At 37.9% G+C, this 24,645-nt stretch overlaps 1 protein-coding gene across 1 annotated transcript in view; it reads left to right on the forward strand.

Moving 5' to 3' along the window:
* Positions 1–24,645, forward strand: part of NAV3 (neuron navigator 3) — an 819,162-nt gene that overhangs the window by 636,475 nt on the left and 158,042 nt on the right. Inside the window, exons 11-14 of the mRNA XM_019653202.1 lie at positions 4,823–5,368; positions 11,123–11,231; positions 11,922–12,305; positions 19,311–19,430. Of these exons, the coding sequence (XP_019508747.1) occupies positions 4,823–5,368; positions 11,123–11,231; positions 11,922–12,305; positions 19,311–19,430 (1,159 nt within the window). The remainder of the gene's footprint in view (positions 1–4,822; positions 5,369–11,122; positions 11,232–11,921; positions 12,306–19,310; positions 19,431–24,645) is intronic.

The raw sequence follows: 24,645 nt of genomic DNA on the forward strand, positions 1-24,645 counted from the left end.
TAGAGAGTGGGAATGGAGTCAATGGAATTGTAATAGATAAGCATGATATTGGGGGTGGGAGGGCAGTACATGGGTGGGAGGGGGGTTGTTACTTTGTGAGGGTGAAAAGGGTAACTATTGCATTGTTCTGTACACCTGAAACTAACAATAAAAAAAAAAAGAAAAAAGAAAGCTTGAAGCTGCAGGTGGCTACCTTCATCCTCAACTGAAACAAGCATTGAGGAAACACAACCTAAAGCAGGCGAGAGTGAGCTCAAGGTCATTGTCAGAAATGCCTGAGCCCCTGAATGAGCCATGTCTGAAACTGACCCTCTTGCCTTCTCTTCAATTTTCTGTTATGGTACCCGGGGAAAATCCTTTTTTGTGCTTAAACAAATGGGAAAAGCATCCCTATTGCATAACCTGCAAGAGACATGACATGTAACGATTTGTGACATCGTTAAGGAGCACACTTGAACAGCTCACACTGCCAAGCAAATTTGTTAGGAAGGTTCACTAACTTAGTTGGAAAGCTTGGCTGTTTATATTTTCATATATGCAGTAACTCCCATGAAGTTATAAAAAATTATCTTTGAAATTAAATGGTAGTGGAAACTAAAAATGTAGTTAAATTGTGATATGAAGATAAGCATTAGAAGAGTGACAGTCAGTAAAATGGCAAACCAGAGAAAACATAGGACTCTCAAGTCGGAGACCTTATAGCCCTTTGAAGTCCTTATGAATATAATTCAAGTTTCTTATTGTTTGTCATGTTCTTAGGAGGAACGCCTAGTGATATTTACCTGATCTGAATATGGTGGGTCCATTAATTATTACATACAGGTGACCTGTATTATATAATTTGTGGCAATGAGTGATGAATTTTTTGCTTCTAGCCCATCCTTTAAGATTCATGCCATGACCTCGACATTATAAGTCTGACTAAACTGACAGTTCAGATTCTACAATTTTGGCTTGGGTTTCATTCTCGTATTCATTGACAAAAAGAATTTGGCCTCAGAGACCATCCCTCTCATCAAGTGCCAACAGACCCTGCCAAATGTACAGTGAGCTTTATTTTTCATTGCACTGGAATCATTCAAGAAACCTTTTAATTTTTTTATTTCTGCATAGGTTCACACTTGCCCTTTTTCTGCATAAAATTGTCTACCAACATGTATGGCATTTGTTTAATACACTTTTTAACCTTTATCTAGAATTTATATTCAACAGAAAAACATTAATAGATGCCAGATTGACTCAGTATCAGCAAAGCTGGCTTGTCATATAGCCACTTGATAATTATGTTTACCAAAGAGCTGAAATGCATTCCTTTTTAGAACAGCATAGTGGCTATACTTTGTTTTAGTTCTTGGCAAAATTAGAGTCATTCATATTTTTCGTATTGATTGGGATTATTTGTCTCCTATGCATTGAGGCTCCCTCCTCTACCATGTGTAACATATATTTATATGTGTGAATACAAATAAATATAAACACACTCGTGTATGAACACATACCCAAAGCAAGCAGAGATACCTGCCTTTAGAGAAGCAATAAGTGGGTTCTCTGCTCTTGTTCAGGGTAAACTTATGGACTGATGTAGTTTCAGGGGAAAACACTGCTGTAACTACAAGTTGACGACAATATCTTTAAACAAAGAACCTAACAAAAATACCCTTTTGATATTTTTTCTATTATTTTTTTTTCTTCAAAATAACCAGCCCTTCCTCACTGCCTCCATTGAACCCACCCCTTCCTGGGTTCACCCCTGTAGGAAGACTGTATTTCCTGGCCCCCTGAATCAGGGTGGACCCTGTGACTTGATTTGATCAATGAAATGTGAGTGAAAATATGACATGGGTCATTCCTGATCAGAAGCTTTAAGAGCCATTGCTTGGATCTCTTGTCTCTTTTTCCCTCTGTCATGAGAGCAACATGTCTCAGATTGGAGTTGGTCTTTCAGCCTGGGTCTTAGTGTAAAAGGACCTGGGTCAGAACTGCAGCCAACATGAATCATGAATGCACATCTTTGCCTTTGAAAGCTATGGAGATTTGTAAATTGTTTGTAAATGCCACATTCCTTAGTCTAAGCCAGAATTTCTCTACCTTGTCACTATTGACCTTGGAGCCTCCATAATTCTTTGTTGTGGGTGTGTCCTGTCATTGCAGGATGTGTAGCAGGCATTATTGGCCTCTACCATTTAGATGTCAGAAACATCACACACCCAGAGGGGACTGCTAAAAATATCTTCTGATATTGCTGAGGGTCTCCTAGGGGAGACCCAGTGAAAAATTTCCCCTGGGTAAAAACCAGTAGTCTCAGCCTAATAGTTCTCAGAATGGGGTCCTAGAGCCAGCAGTATCTGTATCTCATGGAAATATGTTAGAAATGCAAAGTCTCAATCAAGCCCCTTTCAGACCTTCTTAATGAATAGGGTGGGGCTGAGGCCCAGCAGGCTGTATTTTAATAGGCCCTCTAAGAGGTTCTGAACATTCAAGTTTGAGAACCACTGGCTTAAGCTGACAGTGCAAAAGCACCTTTGTATAAGGAGAGGGCATAATTAGATGCATAAAGTTTAACTGTTTTTGATGTTTAAAGCATAAAGATTTCCTGTTTTTGAATCTGTAAGACTTTGTGCTACACTACACTAGTGTAATATCTGTTGAAAATTTGAAGTTGTATAACTTCAACAAACCTTGGCAAACATACCCTGGCAATTCACAATAACTAAAAATGAAGACAAGAAGTGTTCTGATTAAGAATCCAAAGGGGTGTGGCATTTTGATCTTTAAAAAAAATACTTTGCAAAATAATGATTTTAGAAGGATAATTGTTTGTTTCTATGATTTGACATTTGTGTCCTAATTTTATTTAAGCATACTTTATATAAACACAATTTATCTTTAAAGAGCAAAGAATTGAGAATCAGTATTCCCAAGTCCCAGGTTTGTTTAATTGCAAAATTTTTATCACAGGTAATTGCTGTCCTTTTTATCTGATTCATTTTTATGCATCTGCGTCAACTAGATCTAGGTGTGGTATATAATATCTTGAGCCTGGGCATAAGGAATAATTTACTTTGCAGTAGGTTGTTATCACATGTAAATGTATAGGCAATGCACAGTATAATGCTAATTTATGTAATTAAGAGATTGGGCATTGCCATTAGTTCATTTTTCTGAAGTGAAATATCAAGATTAATTTAATCACATTAGTTCAGAAAATGATAGAGATTTATATGTCAATTTCAATAAGGTGAATATTTCTACATATTTCTCCACTTGCCCTCTTTTAATAAGGAATTCTTATGGACAGAAAAATTCTCAAAAATTTTCCTTTAAATACTTTTTCCTTAGCTCTCAGAGGTACACATGGTCTCTAATATACCCAATAGGTATGTTTTAAAAGTTTTCCTAAAAATCAGAATTTTAGGGTGGTGGTGTAGTATACACAAACAGTACGAAATACATGCAAGACATTTATCTTGTTAATTTTCTGTTTTTGTCAAAATATTAATAATAAAGGGTGGTTTATGCTGCAGTAGGTTTATGGAAGACTAGGAAAAATGCTCAATATCAAAAGATTTAATGTGTGTTTTATGTTTTTTGTCACATCATTATGTTCTACACACTTGGCCATAAACTTTCAATTATATGCTTTGAGTGAAAATATTGAGGACAAACCGTGTGTGTGTGTGTGTGTGTGTGTGTGTGTGTGTGTGTGTGTGTGTGGCTATTTTTTACAGAAAGAAGTTGGGATTTTTATTGTCACGTTAGGATTTTCCTAAATAGCTCAGAATAAAAAGCCCTTGAATTTGCTCTGAGAGTGTGAGGGTCTTTTCCTTTAAAGCACTATCTGTCAGCTGGTGGAGAGTGTCATGCTCCATTTTTTAGGTTTTTCTCCTTTCTTCAATTTGATTTGTGCTTTTACAGCACAAATCCCAACATTCAGAAGGCAGGTCTGCATGCTTCAGCTGCCTAGAGCTACAGAGAATGAGTCTGTCATTCTCGGTGTCGGAGAGCGTGTGTTGTGTATATGAGCGTTGTGTGTGTGTGTCCGTATTTGAGACTGGGTGGCCAAGAGTGATTTAAATGTGCACAGGGTTAATAGTGCAGCGTCTCATTCAGGCTCGGCTTTGAAACCTGTGGCATTCTAGGCTGGGCAGCCGCTTCCCGTGCCTCTGTGTTAATTTAGCAGTGTGTGTGCTGCCATGGCAGCCAGCGGCATCCACTGCAGCAGCAAGGAAGAGCCATAGATCTGAGGATGCAGGTGGAATGCTAAAACGCGAGGCGCTCGTGCAGGGCTGGGCGTCGCTGCTGAGTGTCTGCTCTCCCACGGCTCCGATGCAGGGGTTGCACATGCTCCATACACTGTGTCAGCTCCTCTCGAGTCAAGGGCTGCAGACCTAAATCAGTGAAGGGCTGGATGAGAGCTGGACCAAAACAGGAAAGCTAGAGGCATTGCTGGTGTTTCACTCTCTCGCGCCTGGGAGCACAGAAGCAGTGGAGGGAAATGTGCACCCAGCGCCCTGCTGAGACATGCGATTGGAGGAAGATGGGGAAGCGTAGTTGGATTCCTGTGCTACTTTTCAGCTGGAGCAGCCTCTTGGGTGAACTCTCTTCCGCTTCAGATAGGTTCACGCAAAATGTGTGTAAGTAGCACTGATGAGGGCATGAGGCGGCACGCAAAATTGTGGCCAGCTAATTAATTCTACTATCACTCTCGAAGCTTGTGTGAATGTTTGAGCCTGCCTGAGCTTTTAATGAAGTGCACGTGTTCATTGAAACCAAAAGGGCTACTTGCCATCTCAGTGCAAAAAAGACAATATGACTTCCAACTGAAAAGAAGACACCACTAGAAGAGCCATGCAGCGGCCGGCGGAACTCTCTGTGTTCCGGGGCAAAGGCGGAAGGAGAAAGGGAGCTTGCCTCCAGAAACAGAAGTCTCTGACCAGTCTTTCCCTCACCAGTGAAGGGGAGAGGAGACCCACTGTGCGCATTTCCAACTGGTTTGGAAACGCAGCAAAAGCCAGCCAGCGAGAATCCCACGATGCAGAGAGGCGCTCGCTGTCCAGGTTCCTGTCCAGGTCGGTCCAGTCCCTCTACCACAGCAGCGGCTCAGGGGCCTGGAGCCTCCTGCCCGCCAGCCCGTCAGGCGCTCAGGGCTCAGAGGACTGGTCTTCCAGGCGAGGTTTGGAAGGTGAGAGCGATGAAGATAGCAGGTCGGAAGATGAAAACCTGTCCTCCCTGCCAAGCAGCATCAGCAGGAGCTGGGCGGAGGAGGAGGGGGAAAGCTGCCTGCGGGAAGGCACAGCTCATCTGGATGCCGACGTGATCCTGACAATGCTCGGTGACCTGGAACAGGCACTTTACACCGACTTACTGGGTAAGTCGGGTTTGCTCTGAAAACGAGCATGGAATTTTTAGAAGCTGCACATTTGCATTAGCAAATAGCTTCCATTCTTCTGATTTTTTTAACTATAGTGACTCAAAAATATTTTTTTGTAATTCTTTGTTTCTTAAAATTATTTTCTTGATAACGCTGTTAGAACCAGTTGTGAAGTTGATTTGGAGAAAGTGAATAGTAGCAGTCTTCCCTGGGCGTTATTGGCCTGGTGTCCAGTACATTCTAGACATCCATAAATAAGTTAATATTTTAAAACTCCAAACATGTTTTTTACTTAGTCATTAATTGGACACTTTTTTTTCAGTTTCCCTCAAGGTAACCTCACCACAGGTAGGTAATGAAGAATGGAGGGCCTTAGGGGTAAATTGTCTCTATAGTCATTTGCTCTGCTGCCTCAGTAGTACCTGAATAAATGGCCCTTGCTTTAACCTCAATGACAAGCTCTGTGAATTATAGTAACATTTTCAGAAATGCAGAGGCCTCTTCTGACAGCTTTACTCACAAACTTTTTTTGTTTCCGGGGTGGGTTTTGGTGCTTGGCAAAAAATGCTTCTGAGTGTGTACTTTATGACAATGTAAACTTCTATGTAGATAAGTATGAACTGTTTTTATACTTCACAAACTAGACCTTTTTGATGACATAAGCCTCAGTAGTAACTTGTGACATAATCTTTAATTAACTAGATATGAAGATGTCAGAAGTAATTCTTCAGTTTCGTAATTAAATTTTAGCTGTCAGCTTTGCCACCTGCCCAAATAACTAAACTGTATACATTTTAATTTTTATATTTAAATTCAGTGCTCTACTGAAGTATATTTGCATCATACAGTTCCTATTCAAAAAGTCACAAGTGTTAAACCATTGACCACATCATATTTTATATCAGTGTGTATTTCCACAAAGGACTTCATACAGGGCTTCTTAAATTTGAAAGACTGAAACCTGACCAGTGATTTCTTTGTTCCTGATTCATACAGCTGATGCTAAATTTAGGTTTTTTTATTCTCTATGTAGACCCTGCTGTTACAAGATGTTTTATGAGGTTTTCTGGAATCTTAGTGAAACAGCTTTAGAAGAAGAAAGCTCAGAAAGACATCAGAGGCAAATATTGCTCGTTTTTTAAAACATATTAGTTTGGCTTTAAAAGAGTAATCCACAGTGTCCACAGTTGTGGAGAAGAGTGGTTCTGAACCTGAGTAGACCAGGTGCTGAAGATTTACTCTTCACCATTGTGTGATTTCTGTGACAAGCTGCTGCTCACAAAAGACCTGTGTGTGGTACAAAGGCAAGAGAGCAAGTCTTAATCCTTAACAATCTTTTTTCTTTTTAATCTTCTGGACCTGTAGAATCAAATAATATTTATCTATTGCCTTTAAAGTGGTAGCATTTAATCTTGCTCTAAGCACCTCTTATGGAGTATTTTCAAAGACATAAACTGTGCCTCTCCTGACAGCATTTGTTGGTTGCTCTGTTAAAGTGTAGCATGCTATGGGCGGGTGTCCCTGTGACACACACCTTTTTGTGCGTAAATAACTTGGAGCGTTACTGTCACAGGTAATCTCTCAATAGAAGGGTGTATATTTCATGGTTTTTCAACTGAGCATCTGTTTAGTGGTATTTATGGGATTATTCTCTTTAAGCCATTTTTTCCCACTTCTGCTAGTATTCAAAAATGTATGTAAGAAAGTGAAAAGAAGAGCCTATTCAAATATCTCTCACATGAATAGTCATATCAGGATAGCAAAGCATTCCAATTTAATTCCCTAAATAATGATGCATGTTAAATCCAAGCCCACAGCACACAGGAATTTCAGGATTTCTGCCACGTGCTATACTAGGTTCTGCTTCTGACTCAAAATGGCCTCTTCCAAGTTAGTTTTTAGGCAGAGTCCCTTGAGTTTCACTGTTTACTCTTGGGTTCCTAATAATTCAGACAGATTAGGGTCTGTGCTATAACTATACAGGAGAATATTTAGAAGATAACTATAAAGCTGCTAGCCATGTTTTGCTATTTTTCCCCCCAAATACCTAGTGTAACCAGATGAGTTGAAAATTTTCCATGCATATCACTGTTGAAATCATCCACAAAATTAGGGTTATTTCTCAAAATAAATCAGGGAGCTGTACTCTAAATAAAAACATTTTTTAATGTGGATGGTGTAGAGGACATAATTCTCTGTGAATCAGTTTCATTCATATAAAATTTGATTTCCCATTAAAGATGATAGTACTGGCAGTGTTAATTACAATGTATATACAATTAAAGCCTAAAAAATAAGAGCAGGACCGTATAGATTAAGTGGTCCATCTTCCAGTAAGTAAAAATGCAAAAGCACCAAATTGAACCTGTTATTCTGTTTTCTACTCATAAAAGAGACCATGCAAGCAATGAGAAAGCAATTTGTATCAGTGTTAAAAACTCAAAGTGAGTTGCTGCTAAATATACCATTCTGGAAAATATGTGTAAACCTTTACTATCATGCCTGACACCTAGGAGACTTCTTTCAGGCATAACAGTTGGCTTTGAAATTATGGAAGTGAGAGGGATACTAATTTTTGAGACAAAGTAAATTTCTGGTGTATAGTTTTCTGCTAACTTTTGTAACTGTGTTTGTTTCATTTGTGCTTCTATCGTTGACCTTTTCAATTGCAATTCCTCCTCCCTAAAATCCTCTAGACATCATTTAGATACAAATTTACAGGTTACTTCAGACTTGTGCAATCTTTAGGGGGTTTATAAATGCACTTAATTGTATCTTGCCTTTTGTGGACTATGGAGAATATTTACTGCAATACATTTGATTTTGGTTATTTTCTTTCATGCTGTAAACGAAACAGCAGTTTTATGTTTTGCCCAATAAGTACTGGTAGGAAAAAGTCCATTTATTTGTCTGTTTGTTATGAGTAGTACGGTGTCATGAGTGGATATCATCATGAGAAAAACCAAAGGAGGGAGGGAAGTTATGGTTGTAAAAATATGAGGGAAGCTATGCAAATAAACAATGGATTCAATTTGAAGAACCCAAGGATCTAAGATGCCTGCTGGATTTGAAGAGGGACATTTAAAAGGATATGAAGATGTGGAAAAAAAAATCAGTAAAATGGAGTATCTGAAAGTACAATGTTCTTAAAGTTTATACAAAAAGCATATTGGAAGTAATTCAAATATCAATTTTATTAATTTTATACCAGTTGGCAAGTTGAGATGTGGCTTGATTGCAACGTACAAGTTCTCCCAGAGGGAAGGGGGTCAGGGATAGAGGACAGGTAATGACGTATTCTAGGAACCTGTGTAAAATCAATGACTCGTGTTCTTTCCTCCCTCAAAAAACAAAGATCATCTCAACACTCTCCTCCTTTGAGACTTCTCATCTCTCACCATCACTTAGAATCCAAGGCTCCTGTATTGCATGAAATCTTATACACTTATGTATTTTAATGGTGGCTTTAATGCTTCTCCAATTTTTTTTTCATTCTTCACTATTTTTTTTTTTTTTGCCCACTTGGAGTAAAGTCTTTCTTTACCTCAACCTTTCCTTTCATTATAATAATATTCTTTTCTGCCCTTTAAGATCTTCCTTACTGACTCTGGGTGGTGAGCACACAATGATATATAGATGATGTATTACAGAACTGTACATTTGAAACCTATGTAATTTTACTAACAATTGTTACCCCCATAAATTTAATTTAAAAAAAAAAGATCTTCCTTACCAAACCCTCCTTTTTCTTCAGGGTTCTACCAGATTATTTGGAAGTAAAAGGTAGACTTCTTTCTAGCTGTGTTATATTTATGAAGAGAAGGGTGGAAAGCATTTCCAGGGAGAATATGGTTAGAATATAATGTATTATGAACAGTTCTGAGTTTTAAAAGAATGTTAATCTATAAGGTTAGAGATTGCATGAGTTGAATTAGTGTAGGAAAAATTTATGCTGTGTGCTTGAAGGCACACACATGTTTTACTATTTCTTGAAAATATATTTAAGGACGTTTTCAGTACTCTCTAAGTTTGAAATACTAATGCTATTATTAAGCATATTTCAATCATTCAAATAATTTGTAAATTAAAAGGAAGAGATTTGTATACCGGCAGAATGGTGGTTGTCTAGGATGAGGAATAAGGAACAACATAGTATTGTTTGGCCTGAGAAGAAAATAGAGGAATTATTAGCAGTTGCTGTCTTCCAATACTTGAGTGACCTCTATGGTAAAGTGAGTGCGAAGTTGTTCAGTTGGTTTCAGAGCCCCTGAGACCACTTGGTAGAAGTTAAAGGAGGCAAATTATTACCCATCCTTAGAAATGTTTTCACAATTAGACCTGTCTATATGTTGGTAGGAAACATCTCTTAATGGAGGGGGAGAAGCCTCTCCAACCTTGGAGGTTTCAGGGAGAGGCACCCGGCCATCTCCCAAGGGACACATAGATGAGGTCACTCATTGGCTGAGAGGTAAGGTGAGACAGTCTCTGAAGGCCCCACCAACTCTACGATTATATTATAAATGTTAAGTGGGTGCATTTGTTGTGTATTTTTTTTTTAATCTGGAATGAATACTAGGGAAGAAAATTAACAGGTTGAGTATCTACCTATAATATATTCTTAAAACAGATTATAGGTATGTATCCTGAGTTTCTATATGACATTCATAGTGGAATTTAATACACGCTACTTTCTACCTTCACTTTTTCTTCTCTTTTTCTTTTCCTTCTATCCCCTTTCCATTTCCTTCCCTTTCTTATCTTTCCTTGCCTCCCATTAATCCATCCATTCTAAGTCCTTCCTTTTTCTTTTCTTTTCTTCTCTTCTCTTCTCTTTTCTTTCTTCCTTTCTTTCATTCATTCATTAACATTTTTCATCACTGAACAAACTCTCAAGTCTAACTTAAACAGAATAAAAAGTATTTCCTGTACTCTCTTGCCATATTCTTATTATTACCCAGGTGCATCAGCTTCACATGGCCACTGGCCTGGGGGAAGTATCGCATGGCCATAAACAAAATGGGTTAGTGGCATCTCTGCCCCCATATGATAAATACTGATTATATAAGGCCAGCATTTATTTATCATAAGGCAGAGCTGTTTGTTTCATGACCATTAAACATATTCCAAGTTTAGATGCCTAGGACTTTACTGGAATTCTGCTGTCACATGTGGATGTTTTGGTTCCCTATAGATAGTAGAGACATAATTAAAAATAAAACCATGCAATGTTGTGAGTCTTGGTCTATGAGTCTAAGAAAATAAAAGACAAAAAGATATTGCTCCTGTAAGAAAAGATCTCTATCTTTTTACCTTACCTCAGAGTTCAAATGTATACTTGATACATAAGACAAGTTTACCTCAACGATTCTGAGGACACTTAGAAACAGGTAATTCCAGAAATAATTAGGATTCCAATAATTTCAGATTTTTAAATTAAATTTATTAATGTGGAGTGGTATGCAGTGTATTTCCAAAAGATTCTCTCATTTTTGCTGTGATTAGATCATAGACCTACAAAGTATTATTGTATTATCACCACCTCAAATTATTACTTGTAACATTACATTTGTTTCTGTTCACATTTAATTTGTAGAAAGAAGAATTATAATGTTCAGATGATAATCATTTGGAATTTCCTACCTATCATTTTATGTTTAAGAAAAATGATTTATGGTACTTATATATGTATATAACTATTCTCAGGATAGTAAATGGTATGAAAACAAACGCGTTATTATGGTACTTTTCTAGGTGAAGACCCCGAAACAAGACGAATGAGAACAGTTAAAAACATAGCCGATTTGAGGCAGAATTTAGAAGAGACTATGTCCAGCCTTCGTGGGACCCAGATAAGCCACAGGTTTTTCTCAGTTCTGCATATTTTGGGGCCAGTAAAGAAAAAAGTTATAATCAAGCACTTAACTTCTTAGAATGTTAGAGAAAAAATTTTAGTTTTCCTTGCTATTTTCTCACTTAAATTTTACATGACAATCAAGTGGTAACTTTTCAGCACATACCCAGGGACTTTTTTCTCTTATCTATCTACCTTTTCTTCAGTATTATTTCCCATCAAAATTGAATTAGCTGCTGAAACTACCACCATCGCTACTAGTTCCTTTGCATGCTTTCCCTAAACAACATTTGCGGAAGTTACAGTTGAAATGCATCTGGGAAGAAGTGGTAGACAAACTTTTAGACATAATTGTAGTTAACTTCCAGAATAGTTCTGGGAAGGCTACACTGGGGTAAGTCAAATATTTGTTGAGAATGTGAAACAGTATTTTGTTTTATCTAAAATGTAACAACGGCCCTTCTTTTGAAAGCAAAGAAACAAAACAAAACAAAAAACTGCTAATGAATGCCTCTTCCCACGATTTGACATCTGCAGAGGTTTTAGAATCTGCCTGTGAATGTGTAATTTGACTTTCTTGAAAATAACATTCTTCTAAGACATGACTCTCCATTGCAGCCTTTCCTGTCTTCATGTATTCCCGGTCTATGGCCCCAAGTGAACCAGAGTATATCATTATTTCTCCATTTTATTTGACAGCACCCTGGAGACCACATTTGACAGCACTGTGACGACAGAAGTGAATGGAAGGACCATCCCTAACTTGACAAGCCGACCCACCCCCATGACCTGGAGGCTGGGCCAGGCGTGTCCTCGACTTCAGGCTGGAGATGCTCCCTCCCTGGGTGCTGGCTACCCTCGCAGCGGTACCAGTCGCTTCATCCACACAGACCCCTCCAGGTTCATGTACACGACGCCTCTCCGTCGAGCTGCTGTCTCTCGGCTGGGAAACATGTCACAAATTGACATGAGTGAGAAAGCCAGCAGTGACCTGGACATGTCTTCTGAAGTTGATGTTGGTGGCTATATGAGTGACGGTGATATTCTTGGGAAAAGCCTCAGAGCTGATGACATCAACAGTGGGTAAGTGGCCCTGGGCCCTGGTCTCTCACAGAACTGTGTCAGGAGGAGAAGTGGTCTATTAAGATGCGTGAATTATAAAGAAGGCAGATACGCTAGCTCACAAGGTCATTAGAAAATGTGAGGAATCCAAGATAGCGAGGGTATTTCAAGTCCTCTGTTCTGCTCATTCATCAAAAGTAAAATATCTAAAATTTCTATAAAATTTTTTTTCATGATAAGCCAATGCATTTCTCTATTGTTACTTCAGAGAAACACATGTCCTGTGTTTTTCAGAGTGATTTTTGCATGCTTCTTAAATAACATATTTCATAGTGAAGGAGACAAAGGAATTTTGCTGAGCTGCTTGATTTTTTTTTTCTTTTACAAAGCTGTCTGCAACTGCTTTGAGGAACAAGTATTTTACAGCATTCTTAAATTCTGCACCTCTACTCTAACTTGAGGGAAAATCATCTTAGAGTTGAAGGTTTTTATCTATTTATTTTTGTGATAGTATCAGATTTGCTGTTTTATCTTAGCCCCTGTGTTCCTGCTATTTCCTATTACATTCCAGAAGTGCTGTGATTATAAAACTTTTAAAGTATTTTGGCAATTTGGAATATTTAGTTCAATCTGAGGATGATCCCTGATGGAGGCAATAGGACGTTTCTATTAAAATCACTTTTATTAATTATTGCCCTTTTGAACATTTCCTGTCACCTACTACACTCTTATTAAGTGCTTTAAAGAGTTTGATTCATTTAACCTCCCACCACCAGCCCTTATGAAGCAAGTATATCTATACTTGTTTTATGGATAAGGAAACTGATCGTAACTGGCCCCAATTGTATATGGAAAGGACAGACTTGCATTAGAACTCAGATATGTGTGACTTCAAACCCCAAGCTCTGTACACCAAAAAAAAAAGCTTCCCAATTAACCTTATCTATATTTTTCATGTGCGTCTGGATCTTGACCTGCCCTTTGTCCTTATGCATCTGAAAGTAGCAGCATCAGAAATCATTCTTCTACATGACTAACCATTCCTGACTTCATTCATGAAAAGCTTGTTTGAAGGATGACAAGACCTAAAAAGTACAAAAGAACTTTTGATTATATTTATAGCTGTGCTCTGATACCCTGATATCCACCAGTTCATTCCAGGTAGCCACCTTACCTGAATTTCTAACAATTTAGAATCAGGGAGACAGATTATGGTCAACTCGGGTAGGAAGTGATTGACTTGTCAGTGGAGTCAGAGTGCCTAATTTAAATCCCTTTCTCCCATTTGCTCTCTGTGGACTCCTTGGGAGCTTAATTTATCCAAATTATTTTTTGTCATCTGTAAGGAGGTTCATTGCAGAATCTCCACGAAATTATTCGGAATGAAAGAAATAACCCACAAAATTATACGTAGCCCAAAGCCTGTCACAATATGAGTGCTTTAATAAATTTATCATCATCACAAGTACATTTATTATCATTAATAAGTTAATCGTACTAACTTGTGGTTGGTATTGTTATTATTATTGATTTAACACCACCCAGGAGAGAATGTCCAGTTCAGGGGACATGATGGCCACACAAGAATATCTAAGGCACGAACTTTCTCACTCTTGTCTCTCCCCTTTTTCTTCTCCATTCTTTCCTCTTTCCCTCCAGTACCCACCTCTCTTTTCTTTCTCCCTCTCTTTAAATGTGGGCATATATGTGTATTCATCTTTTATATTCACTACTTGAATAAATATTAAATTATACACATATATTTATATATACTTGTATGTTCATATGTACACACACATGTGAGTCAGTCACATTATTTGCAGTAGTTATAAAGTCACCACAGTGCTGTGTGAGCTGGTGCATTGCCGTGATGCAAGAGCCATGAATTGATGAAAAGTTCAGGTCATGTAATTTTTTTTTTTAAGATTTTATTGGGAAACTGGGGAGTGGAACAAAGTTGGGGAATTGGACAACAACTTGGCTGTCCCCCTTCCCCAATTCCCCAATAAAATCTTAAAAGAGAAAGAAAGAAAGGAAGGAAGGAAGGAAGAAAGGAAGGAAGGAAGGAAGGAAGGAAGGAAGGAAGGAAGGAAGGAAGGAAGGAAAAGAAAGGGAAAAAGAAAGAAAGAAAAAGAAAGAAAGAAAGTCACCACCAACACTTAATTAGTGAAACATTGCTCCTGGGAAAATACAGATATAGGCTCCGGCAAGCCTTTATTTTCATCAGTGGATCAAGATATAATCTTGTTTTATGTGTATTTCAGTTTAAAGACACCTTATTTATTATTTAACACATATTTGTTGATTCATTAACGTTGAACTCACGCCCAACATTAGAGCAATCCATGGCTGAACGAAACTTATCTATCACACATATTTTTTTCCATAAGACACATCACAGCCTTCTTACACTTAGGAACACAGGACAACACTTCAGCCGTATCCTTGGAGCAAACTCTCCCACAGGAAGCACAGAAATATAAAAAGTGGCTCTAAATAAACTGTGAAAAGGACACTTATTTACAGTAGGAGAGCTGAAACGAGAAGGCAGAATGTCACCTTATTTGACCTCAGCTGGGAATGTCCACGTGGGAAACTCACACTTTTTTCTGCTCTGAGTGTGTCCATGAATGTCTGTGAAAGTGCTGCAAGTATTGATTTTGATGCTACAAATATTAGCAAGTAGGTAAATTAGCAAATATGGAATTTATGAATCATGAGAATTGACTGTATGTGTTTCTACATACATAAAATGCTCACCTGGAGACAGAGAGCATATCTTAGGAGCAGTTTAAATCAGAAATCAAGGGGTAGCCACAATGAAATGTGTGAGTGATTTCAAAAGATTCATACCGATAAAATTTGAGTTAAGAGTTTAGAATAAAGAGAAAGTTCTAAATCCTGGCATGAACTAGAAAGGAGTGAATGAGAGAAGGAAACATTTCAGTTCTGATCCCTGATTTAACTAGCTATAGAGGGAAATACATGAAGAGAAAATTTGTAAGAGAAGTATAAGTATTGCAGAAGATATGTCATTCAGCAAGCTTGACTAAAATATAGTTTTCAGAGCAGAGGGACAATTGAGTTAGATGACATTCAATGACTTTTCCCTTACTTGAGATTCCTGGAATCTGACTATTTAAAGGTACAATTTGGGAGACAAGGACTATCGTGACAGGCCTCAATCACATTAAGCTAAAAGGTTTAAACTCTGTACCATAAGCAATGGAAAGTGCTGTGTCTTAGGGAAGATTACCTAGTAGTCATGGAACCGCACAGGAGGATGATGATGGTTTTTGAAAGATCAGTTTAGGGGACATCTGCAAAGTGGAATGAGAGAAGAAGGTCTGGGGGTAGATTTCAGGAATCTTTTGCAAGAATTTGGGTCCAAGGTCATGAGGCCAGAAATGTTGGAGTGGCATTGATAGAGCTGAAAAGAGGGAAAATTGATATGGGAGGGACCGCACAGGAAAAATTGACAGAAACAATGATAGGCTGCTTATGAGGGAGTATGAAACAGAGAATTAAAACAAGATGCCTATTTTGTAAACACAGGAGATAGAAAATGATACCATTACAGAAAACAGGTTCAGAGAGAACTGATTTTTTTTTTTATTTTTTTTTGTGAAAAAGCGGAGAGGAGATTATGAGTATAGAGTTAAAAATGCAAAGTCTGAGACAGTGGGATAAAGCAAAAGTAGTGTCCAGGGTAGAGATATAAGGGAGAGTGTGATCTCATATTAGAGATAGTAGAAATTATGGGGGACATGAGGATCTCTGGGAAAAGAATAGAGAGGGAAGAGGGATCACGAGGGAAGAAGGAAGAGGTATGTATTCAAAAAATATCTCCTGAGTTCATTCTATGTGTCAAGCAACATTCTAGACACTGTGTTTGCAGTGGTGAGTGATATAGACACAGTGTCTGCCCACATGTAACTCACTAGTATTGTTATATTTTTATAGGTGCTCATTTATTCAATAAATGACTACTAACATATACACATATGTATGAATTGTGTGTGTTTATACGTTCTTAGATAAGATGTTTTTTAAGGCAATTTTTTTAAACTACTGATTTCTCCATATAATAATATAATATATAGGACCCTAGCTGTATTAGTGAACACTAACTTCTATAACAGAGAAATCTCAACACCTCAGTAACTTAACACAAAGATGTTCATTTCTCCTTCACAAAAAACCCTCACTGGCATTTCTGACCTTCGGCTGCGGAATACACACCATATAGTTTTTCAGAGACTCGGTGGAGGGCCAGTAATTCTGCTTTTATCCAAATGGGTTTCCAGGATCACACTGGGCGTTCGTATTCAACCAGTAGATGGCAAAGAGAGGCAGAGCCATGGTGTAAGAATATTACATATGTATCAGGCCTGGAAGTGGTACATACGACTTCTACCCACATTCCCTATTCCAGAACAGCTGCATGGCCATATCTAACTGTAAGAGACGCCACGAAATACGGGTCAGCTATGTGCCTAAGCGGAAGTGGAAATTGCTTTGATGAGAGCTGGCTAGCCTCTGCTGAATGCACTAATGAGGAAAAAATATATTGTTAAACACATTGTTCTCCCTACTTATTTCATGCCTCAGTGGAAACCCAGTTCAGATTTCTGTTCTCCATTTTTATTCCTTATCCATCTTTCAAATGAAGTCTTGGAGAGGTCAACACATGAGTCCATTTAAATACACATTCAATGTTCACGTGTTTTATGTTGACCAACAGTCATTCACATTTAGTATCTAAATAAAGTAAGTAAAAATAACACCAATCCTATATGAAAACATTGTCTGGTGATGTATACCTGCTTGGCCTTATGCATTTTCTGTCGGCCATGGTAGGGTATAGGACACTGAAATGTAGGGAATGACATGGAGTTCTGCTCCCTGGGTGGAAAGTGACTAGACATGGTCAGCAGGTGATATGGCTGGTCTCTGCTCAGTGTGATCAATGGATATTGTGTGAGGATACCAGGGATGTGCTGTACGTCATTGCTCACCAGTTTACACAGTGTGCCATTGTTGGCATCGGCAGGACGGACTCTGCTGTCTCAGACTATAATTAAAAGGTGTGATGATGAGAGGGCTAGAGACATCCCAGGGGAATTTTAATGTGATGATGTTTTTCTTAAATAAGAAGAAAGGGCATAAAAATGTCTGTGCTACAATCCCTGAAAAAACTGAGTCACAAAATGAACTTTCTGTTCCCAGTTTTTAAAAGTATGTGTCACTGGTTAAAGGGGCAAAAGGCTCAAAAGATATAATAATGACTGAAGATGTTTAATTTAGGAATTTTTTTCTCATGTAACCACAAGGCATGTCATGAACTAAGTGGGGATGGGGTTTCATTTTTTTGAGGTACTTGAGGTAGAACTCAGAAAATTAATCAGCATGTTGAGAATTCAAAACTTCTTGAAGCATGCAAAATCTTATCTCTTTCTTCTCTTTTAAAAATTATTTTAAAGACTTGAGGATGTGAACCTGCCAGTAACTAGGAATTAGTCAGAGGAAACCTCTTACTTAAAATGCATCTCTTTGAAAAAGTCTCCAATTATGAAGCAAAAAAGGCACAACCTGGAAAACTGGGGGGAAAGTTACATATTTTAATTAGGTGGAAATCAAAGTTATCTGCAGGTGTCACAGTGATAAATGGTTGGCTCAAGAAAATAACCTAAAATTCTACTTTAAGTTACATGGTCCAAACACAAAGTAATGTAATGATGTGGAATGAATTTTTTAAAAAGGGAGGCGGATATGTTAATCCTGCTTCTCCCTGTATCCTCCCTGAGTTCTCCTTTGGTAAATTGTGTGATGACTGAACTATGCATAGCATTGGAAAGGTAAGGGCTACCTGAGTTGGGTTAAAAGGATTTACACAGTAAACCACAGATCCCTAATCCTAATGCTTTTGCTAATTTCACATTCAAGATATGAGTTATTTTTAGTAAATGTAGAAATTCTAGAGCCGGCCAAGTGGAGCGTTGGTTAGGAGTTGGCTTGGGACGCCAGCTCCGAGCATCAGGGCCCGGGTTCAGATCCCACATGCTGGCCAGTGATGCTGCACCCTCTACATCTAAGATGGTGAACAACAGCTTGACCTGGAGCTGAGCTGCCATGAGTTGCCCGCAACAAACAGCGTAGACTGCAGTGGGGCTGGCCGGCAGCGGGTGTGAGCTTTCGTGAACTGCCATCAGCCACCATGAGCTGCCATGAGCCACTGTGAGCAGCCATCCAATGGCCAGCGAGTGACTGCCTCACCCGGGAAGAGCGCATGATCACAATACCAATATGGGCCAGTGAAGCAACGTCCTCCACAACTAGACTGAAGAACAAAAAGACAGCAACTTGTCTGTTCTCCTTCCCCGATTCTCCAACGCTGTTCCCCTCCCCCAATTCTCCAATAAAATCTTTTAAAAAAAAGAAAGAAAAGAAAGAATTCTAGTGGAAACATAGATGCATAGCTGGTAATTCTAGCCAACACTTGTATAGTGCTTAGCATGCTAGACAATGTTCTATGCATTTTACATATATTAACTCATGAATAATCTCACCAGAACTGTAAGAGGGAAGCATATTTTACTATCTCCATTTACAATTTTAAAAACCTAGGCATAGATAATTTAAGTGCCTTTAGGCAGAACTCAGAAAATTAATCAAATAAATTAATTTTAAGTTTAGTAATGTTCCATTACTCCTGTAATCATCAATGCATCAAAAATGGTATTTACGAAGTGAAATGATCTTGCTCTATAAGCCTGTTCAAAATATCAATAACGAAAGAGGAAAAAAGGAAGGTTATTTGTTGTGTAATAGTAAGAAAGATTGACTTTCTAATAAACTTGAAGAGACATTCTAATTGTTCCTGGTGATTAGAAAGTTTATTTAGAAAAAAACTATAATAGAGGATATTTGCATAATTATTGAAAATTGTACAGTTTGTTTATTAAGTGAAATTATACAGATGAGGGCATTTAATTTTCTGTTGATGAATCAGACATTTATTTTCAGGTACATGACCGATGGAGGACTCAACCTGTACACTAGGAGTTTGAACCGAATTCCAGACCCAGCGACTTCCAGGGATGTCATCCAGAGAGGGGTTCATGATGTGACAGTGGATGCGGACAGGTAATGCTGTCACCATATATGATGGTGAGGAGGGCATAAAGCAATTTCATAAATGACAGTCTAGGAGTTTTACAGTAGAAACCAAAGGACTTTTATTTCAATATAATGACTATTTTGGAATATTTTAAAAACTGAGATGCTTGCACTTACAAGACATTTTTAGCTCTGTATACTGAAAAAAGAATTGCATTGCTGGTGAGAATATTTAACAAACTTCAGGTTGAGTGGTGACAAATTTTAATATCTGTAAAAGCAACGTTGTAAACATAAACTTATGGTCCTTTCAGTTCAGATCCCCTCAGATGTACCTGGAGGCTAATGATATAAACATTGAAATATAATTCAAAGTATCAGGTACAGTGAGCTTGATGCTTTTCTTGAGGGGTTTGTTGAGAGCATATAACTCTTATTTTAGGCTAATTGCTATTAATAATTGTTTCGGGGTGTGTGTGTATCACATACTAATTATTATTTTGCTGGAATTTGCTTTGTCAATTTTATCAGATTCAGTGCTGTTTGAGAACATTGCCTTTGTAAAATCATGTTTGTAGGACATACTTCTGACCTGATTTTGCCCTCTCTTCACTCCAAAATTTGAATTTATTGAGTAGGAAGAGGGTGCTAGATATCAGTACCTAGAGTGGCTCTTTAATTCTGCATTTATGAAGACAAAAAAGGGTTAAAAGTTACCGTGTCCACATTCTGAAATAAGAACTGTGTACAATTCCTTGTCATTTTGGTACAACCAGCTCCAGCGCTAGACAGTGCATTCTGGTAGTAGCCCTCAGGGTCTCCTCTCTCAAAACCTGCGGATATTTTGGCCAGAGGAACAGTTTTGGTTCTCATCCTGTATGCATCCTAGTCTTGTAGATTGTATACCAGGTGTTTGTGTATTTGTGTGTGTGTGTTTGTGTGAGAGAGTGAGAGAGAGAGAGAGAGAGAGAGAGAGAGAGAGAGACATGTGGTTACCAATGGCTTAGGAAAATTTGGCCCCCACTGCCCCTACCTGACCTCCTCTTCAACCATTTTCCCCACTGACTCCTTCACCAACTGCAACTGCCCTGGACTTCTTTCTGCCTTTGCATTGATGCTTCCTCCACCTGGAATGCCCTTTTCTATGTTCATTGTGTTATTGCCTCCATCACAATATTTCTGTTTCAGCTTCATGTTACCGTCTCAGAGAAGTGTTTCCAGAGTAGCTGAGATGCATTTCCTTCCCAGTCACTTTCTTGGCCATTACCTTATATTTTCTCTTCAATTTACACATCACTCCTTGAATAGAACATGTTTATTTGTTTTTATGTTTATTTTATATCTTCCCCATTACAGTATAAGCCCATGAATGCAGAATTTTTGTCGTATTTACTATATGTTGGCCCTTGAACAAATGCTTGTGGAGTGATTGAACAAAGGAGTGATTATAGGCTATATATTCATATAGGCTAGCAAGAGGATCCAATTAGGTAGAAAGGCAAACGAGGCCGGGGAAGAGCCAATATCCTGCAAAGATATAATGTAAGAGAGGGAATGAGTATATAAGGAAATAAGAAGCAGCAATTAGAAGGGAAGAAATCCAAAGTGTGGACCACGTTTTAAATCTAATGATCTACTCATTGTTATCTGACAGTGGAAAGATTAAAGGATGGGGGAGGTGGAATTTGTGTTTTGGGGGTAGGGAATGAGATTATGGTGGCAGAACCTAGGAGTCAATACAAAGGCGACTTACTGTATTTCCCCATGTATAAGATACACCATTTTCCGAAAAATTTGGGGTCTAAAAATTGGGTGCATCTTATACAGTGGTTGTAGATTTTTTGACAGTGATGAGGAGTTGTATGAATTTTATGATGAATAAAACAAGTTCAATAACTTCATGTAATACATTTTTTTTTTCAAATTTTGGGCCCCAAATTAAGGTGTGTCTTACACATGGGGAAATACGGTATTTTGGAGACAACTGGGACCAGCTCTCTTTGCTCCTGTTAGTGTCTGGCTGAGGAGCCTCAGCCAACGGAAAGACCCTGATATGCATATAATACATTGTGATCTATGAAAGCAGTGGTTCTTCAAGTGTGCTGCCTGGACCTGCAGCATCAGCATCACTTGGGAACTTGTTAGAAATGCACATTACTAGCTCCACCCAAGACCTACTGAATCAATAACTCTGGGGGAGGGATCAGCAATTGGAGCTTTAACCAGCCCTCCAGGGGATTCTTATGTACTCTCAAGTTTATGAACTACTGTCTTAAAAATAACAGATAGATAAAAAATGCCAGGCTTATGAAAAAATAAGCACGTAACATAAATATTTAAACATAAAAAAAGATATTTAAAAACATTTACCTTATTAGCTGTGTTCAGTCAAGGAAAAGAGAATATAAAAATAATAATGACACTCATTTTTACATTAGATCAAATAATGATGTGTTGCACCTGAAATAAATTGTCCAAGTTTGTTAAAGTCAGCTTTTGAGAATTATATAAAATGTTTTTCAAAGAACTGTGTAACTTAAGGAATACAAAAAACAAAAAACACTTTAGTTACTTGTATATATTAAACAGCAAAAAGATTATAGTGAAAAATCCTATTAGCAGAGATAGGAGTTTCTCTTTTATTAAAGAGAAGTCTGAAGCTCTTTTAAAATCCTATATTTAGGAAGTGATTCAGAGTGTATATCATTTTAAAATGCACATCCTTAATTATTATAGTTGTGTGACTCCTTCAGTTAATTTCAAATATTGGGTTGTAGGAAAAATCATGATGCATGTTTGCAACAGATGGCACTAGTTCATTTTTGGAAGTACTAGAGTCATTTGCATCTAGTTATTTCTATGTCATTTGACAGCTGACAGTTCTAGCTTCATTCTAAAAAAAAATTGAGCAATTTGGTTGAGTTTTGGAGATTTTACAACAAGTTGAAGATGGAAGACCAAACTGCATTTTTGCCATATTTTACTATTTTACTCCATAAAGGGAAGAACGTGCATCAAGCTTGTGAAAAGTTGCATAAAGTTTATGGTGACAATGCTCTACAAGAACATCAGTGCCAATGATGGTTCATGAAATTCTGTGCTGGTGAATTTGATCTCAGCAACGTTCCTCAGTCAGGGAGGCCCACCGAGGTTGATGACGACAAAATAAAGGCATTGATCAAGTCAAACCCACGTTACAAGACATGAGAGATTGCAGAAACATTGAACATCCATTATTCAAGTGTTGATGACCACCTGAAGAATCTGGGATATGTAAGCAACCTTGATATTTGGGTTCTACATGATCTCAAAGAAGTTAATTTGATGGTGCATATAAACATCTGCAATATGCTCATTAAACGTGAGGAAAACAATCCTTTTTTGAAGTGACTAATAACTGGTGATGAGAAGTGGATTGTTTACAACAATGTGTGCAAACGCTCTTGGTCCCAACGTGATGATTCGCCTCAAACGTCATCGAAAGCAAACATTCATCAGAGGAAGGTTTATGCTCTCAGTGTAGTGGGATTTTAAAGGTGTCATGTTTTTCGAGCTCCTACCAAAGAGCCAAACAATCAATTTGAATGTGTACTGTCAGCAGTTGAACAGTTTGAATGAATCCATCATCCAGAAACTCCAGGGCTTGTTAATTGTAAAGGAGTTGTGTTCCATTGCGACAATGTGAGACCACACACAAGTTTAATCACCCATCAAAAACTATTGGAGCTTGGATGGAATGTGTTGCCACACCCACCAGACTCACCTGACCTTGCGCTGTCAGTCTTCCACTTGTTTTGCTGTCTTCAAAACTCCTTGCTTGTTATAACGTTCAATTCAGATGAGGCTGTAAATCAGCACCTTGTTCAGTTTTTCATAAAGACAGGTCTTTCTATGAACGAGGAATTATGAAGCTCACTGAAAGATGGCAAAAGGTTATCAGACAAAATGGGCAATATATCATTGATTGATCTTTGTTCTTTACATAAATAAATGACCTTTGAAAAACATAGACAAAATACGTCATGACTTTTCCGACAATCCAATACCTCCTTACACAGGATGTTGTTTCATAACATCTTCTTAAACCTTACATCCATTCCAAATGCAAGAGGCAAGGATGACTATAGGGCAGTATCTCTTTGTTCAGTTTTATTCAGAAAAGGTACTGAGAAGTCCTGCAGTTCAAACTAAAACCTGCTTAACTTTAATTCAGTGCTTCTAAAACTTTTTTCATTACTAATTACCCCACTTTTTTTCTTTAATGATCATTAATTTCTTCCTATGATATTTTAAGAAATACTGATATAGCCTAATGCCCTAATTTGGTGTCTATAATTACACAATGACTTGGGTCTTTTACCTTCTAGATGTCCAGTTTCCCAGGTATCTTAGTCTAGGTCTTTTAAATAATATGAAGCATATTATTAACTGGCTAATTTTAGTAAATTGGTAAATGGCAAGGCTTATGATAGTTCACTGTGTGTGTGTGTATGGCATTTTATTAATTTTTCATGTTTCTAAGATGCAAAAGCTGCATCTGTCAAAATGCACTTACATAATGGCAAAGTAGCCAGCTGGCAGGAATAACAGTGGACCTGAATTGTTTGTTGCCATAGTGAAGGTTAAAGGTTACCCTTTGATCAACTTCTGCTTAAAATGTGATGGGCAATAGCTGAGTTCCTCTTCCTGGAAGATTGAAATAGCTCCAAAGAAAAGAGAGGGGCTTTCAACAGCCGACTGTAGTATATTTTAAGTATTTTGTTACTCAAAGATATTGCAGTTCCTTTACTTTCCATATCAGTCTAACACCAACCCCATTTCCTTATTTAAACTGATGAAAAACATTACAGAATGGGACTAATCCTTGTAGACATTTAGGCGACTCCCTGGGAACTTCACAAATAACAGACAACTAAAATATGTGGACTTTATCCATTTGGCTCTAGTTATAATGAGGTTACTCCTAACCCACATACCTTTACAATTGGGCTGTGCTATATTTTAAAGTCAATTTGGGGGGGGGAAGAAAGGGGTAGTTGTTATTTTGGCTTTTATTTACTCCTGCTACTGTACTTATACTGGCTTCTGTGCTAGCTTTAACAAATATTTGATAAATGTATATTTACCTTATATTTACCTCCTAAGTACATAACAGCATAACAGCACCTTGGGTAAAAATAAAACAAAATAAGGATGAGTTTAATTGTCAGAAAGACTAATGTAAACAAAAACTAAAGTGATA

This window comes from Hipposideros armiger, unplaced genomic scaffold (assembly GCF_001890085.2).
Source record: "Hipposideros armiger isolate ML-2016 unplaced genomic scaffold, ASM189008v1 scaffold_199, whole genome shotgun sequence".
Classification (NCBI taxonomy): domain Eukaryota; kingdom Metazoa; phylum Chordata; class Mammalia; order Chiroptera; family Hipposideridae; genus Hipposideros; species Hipposideros armiger.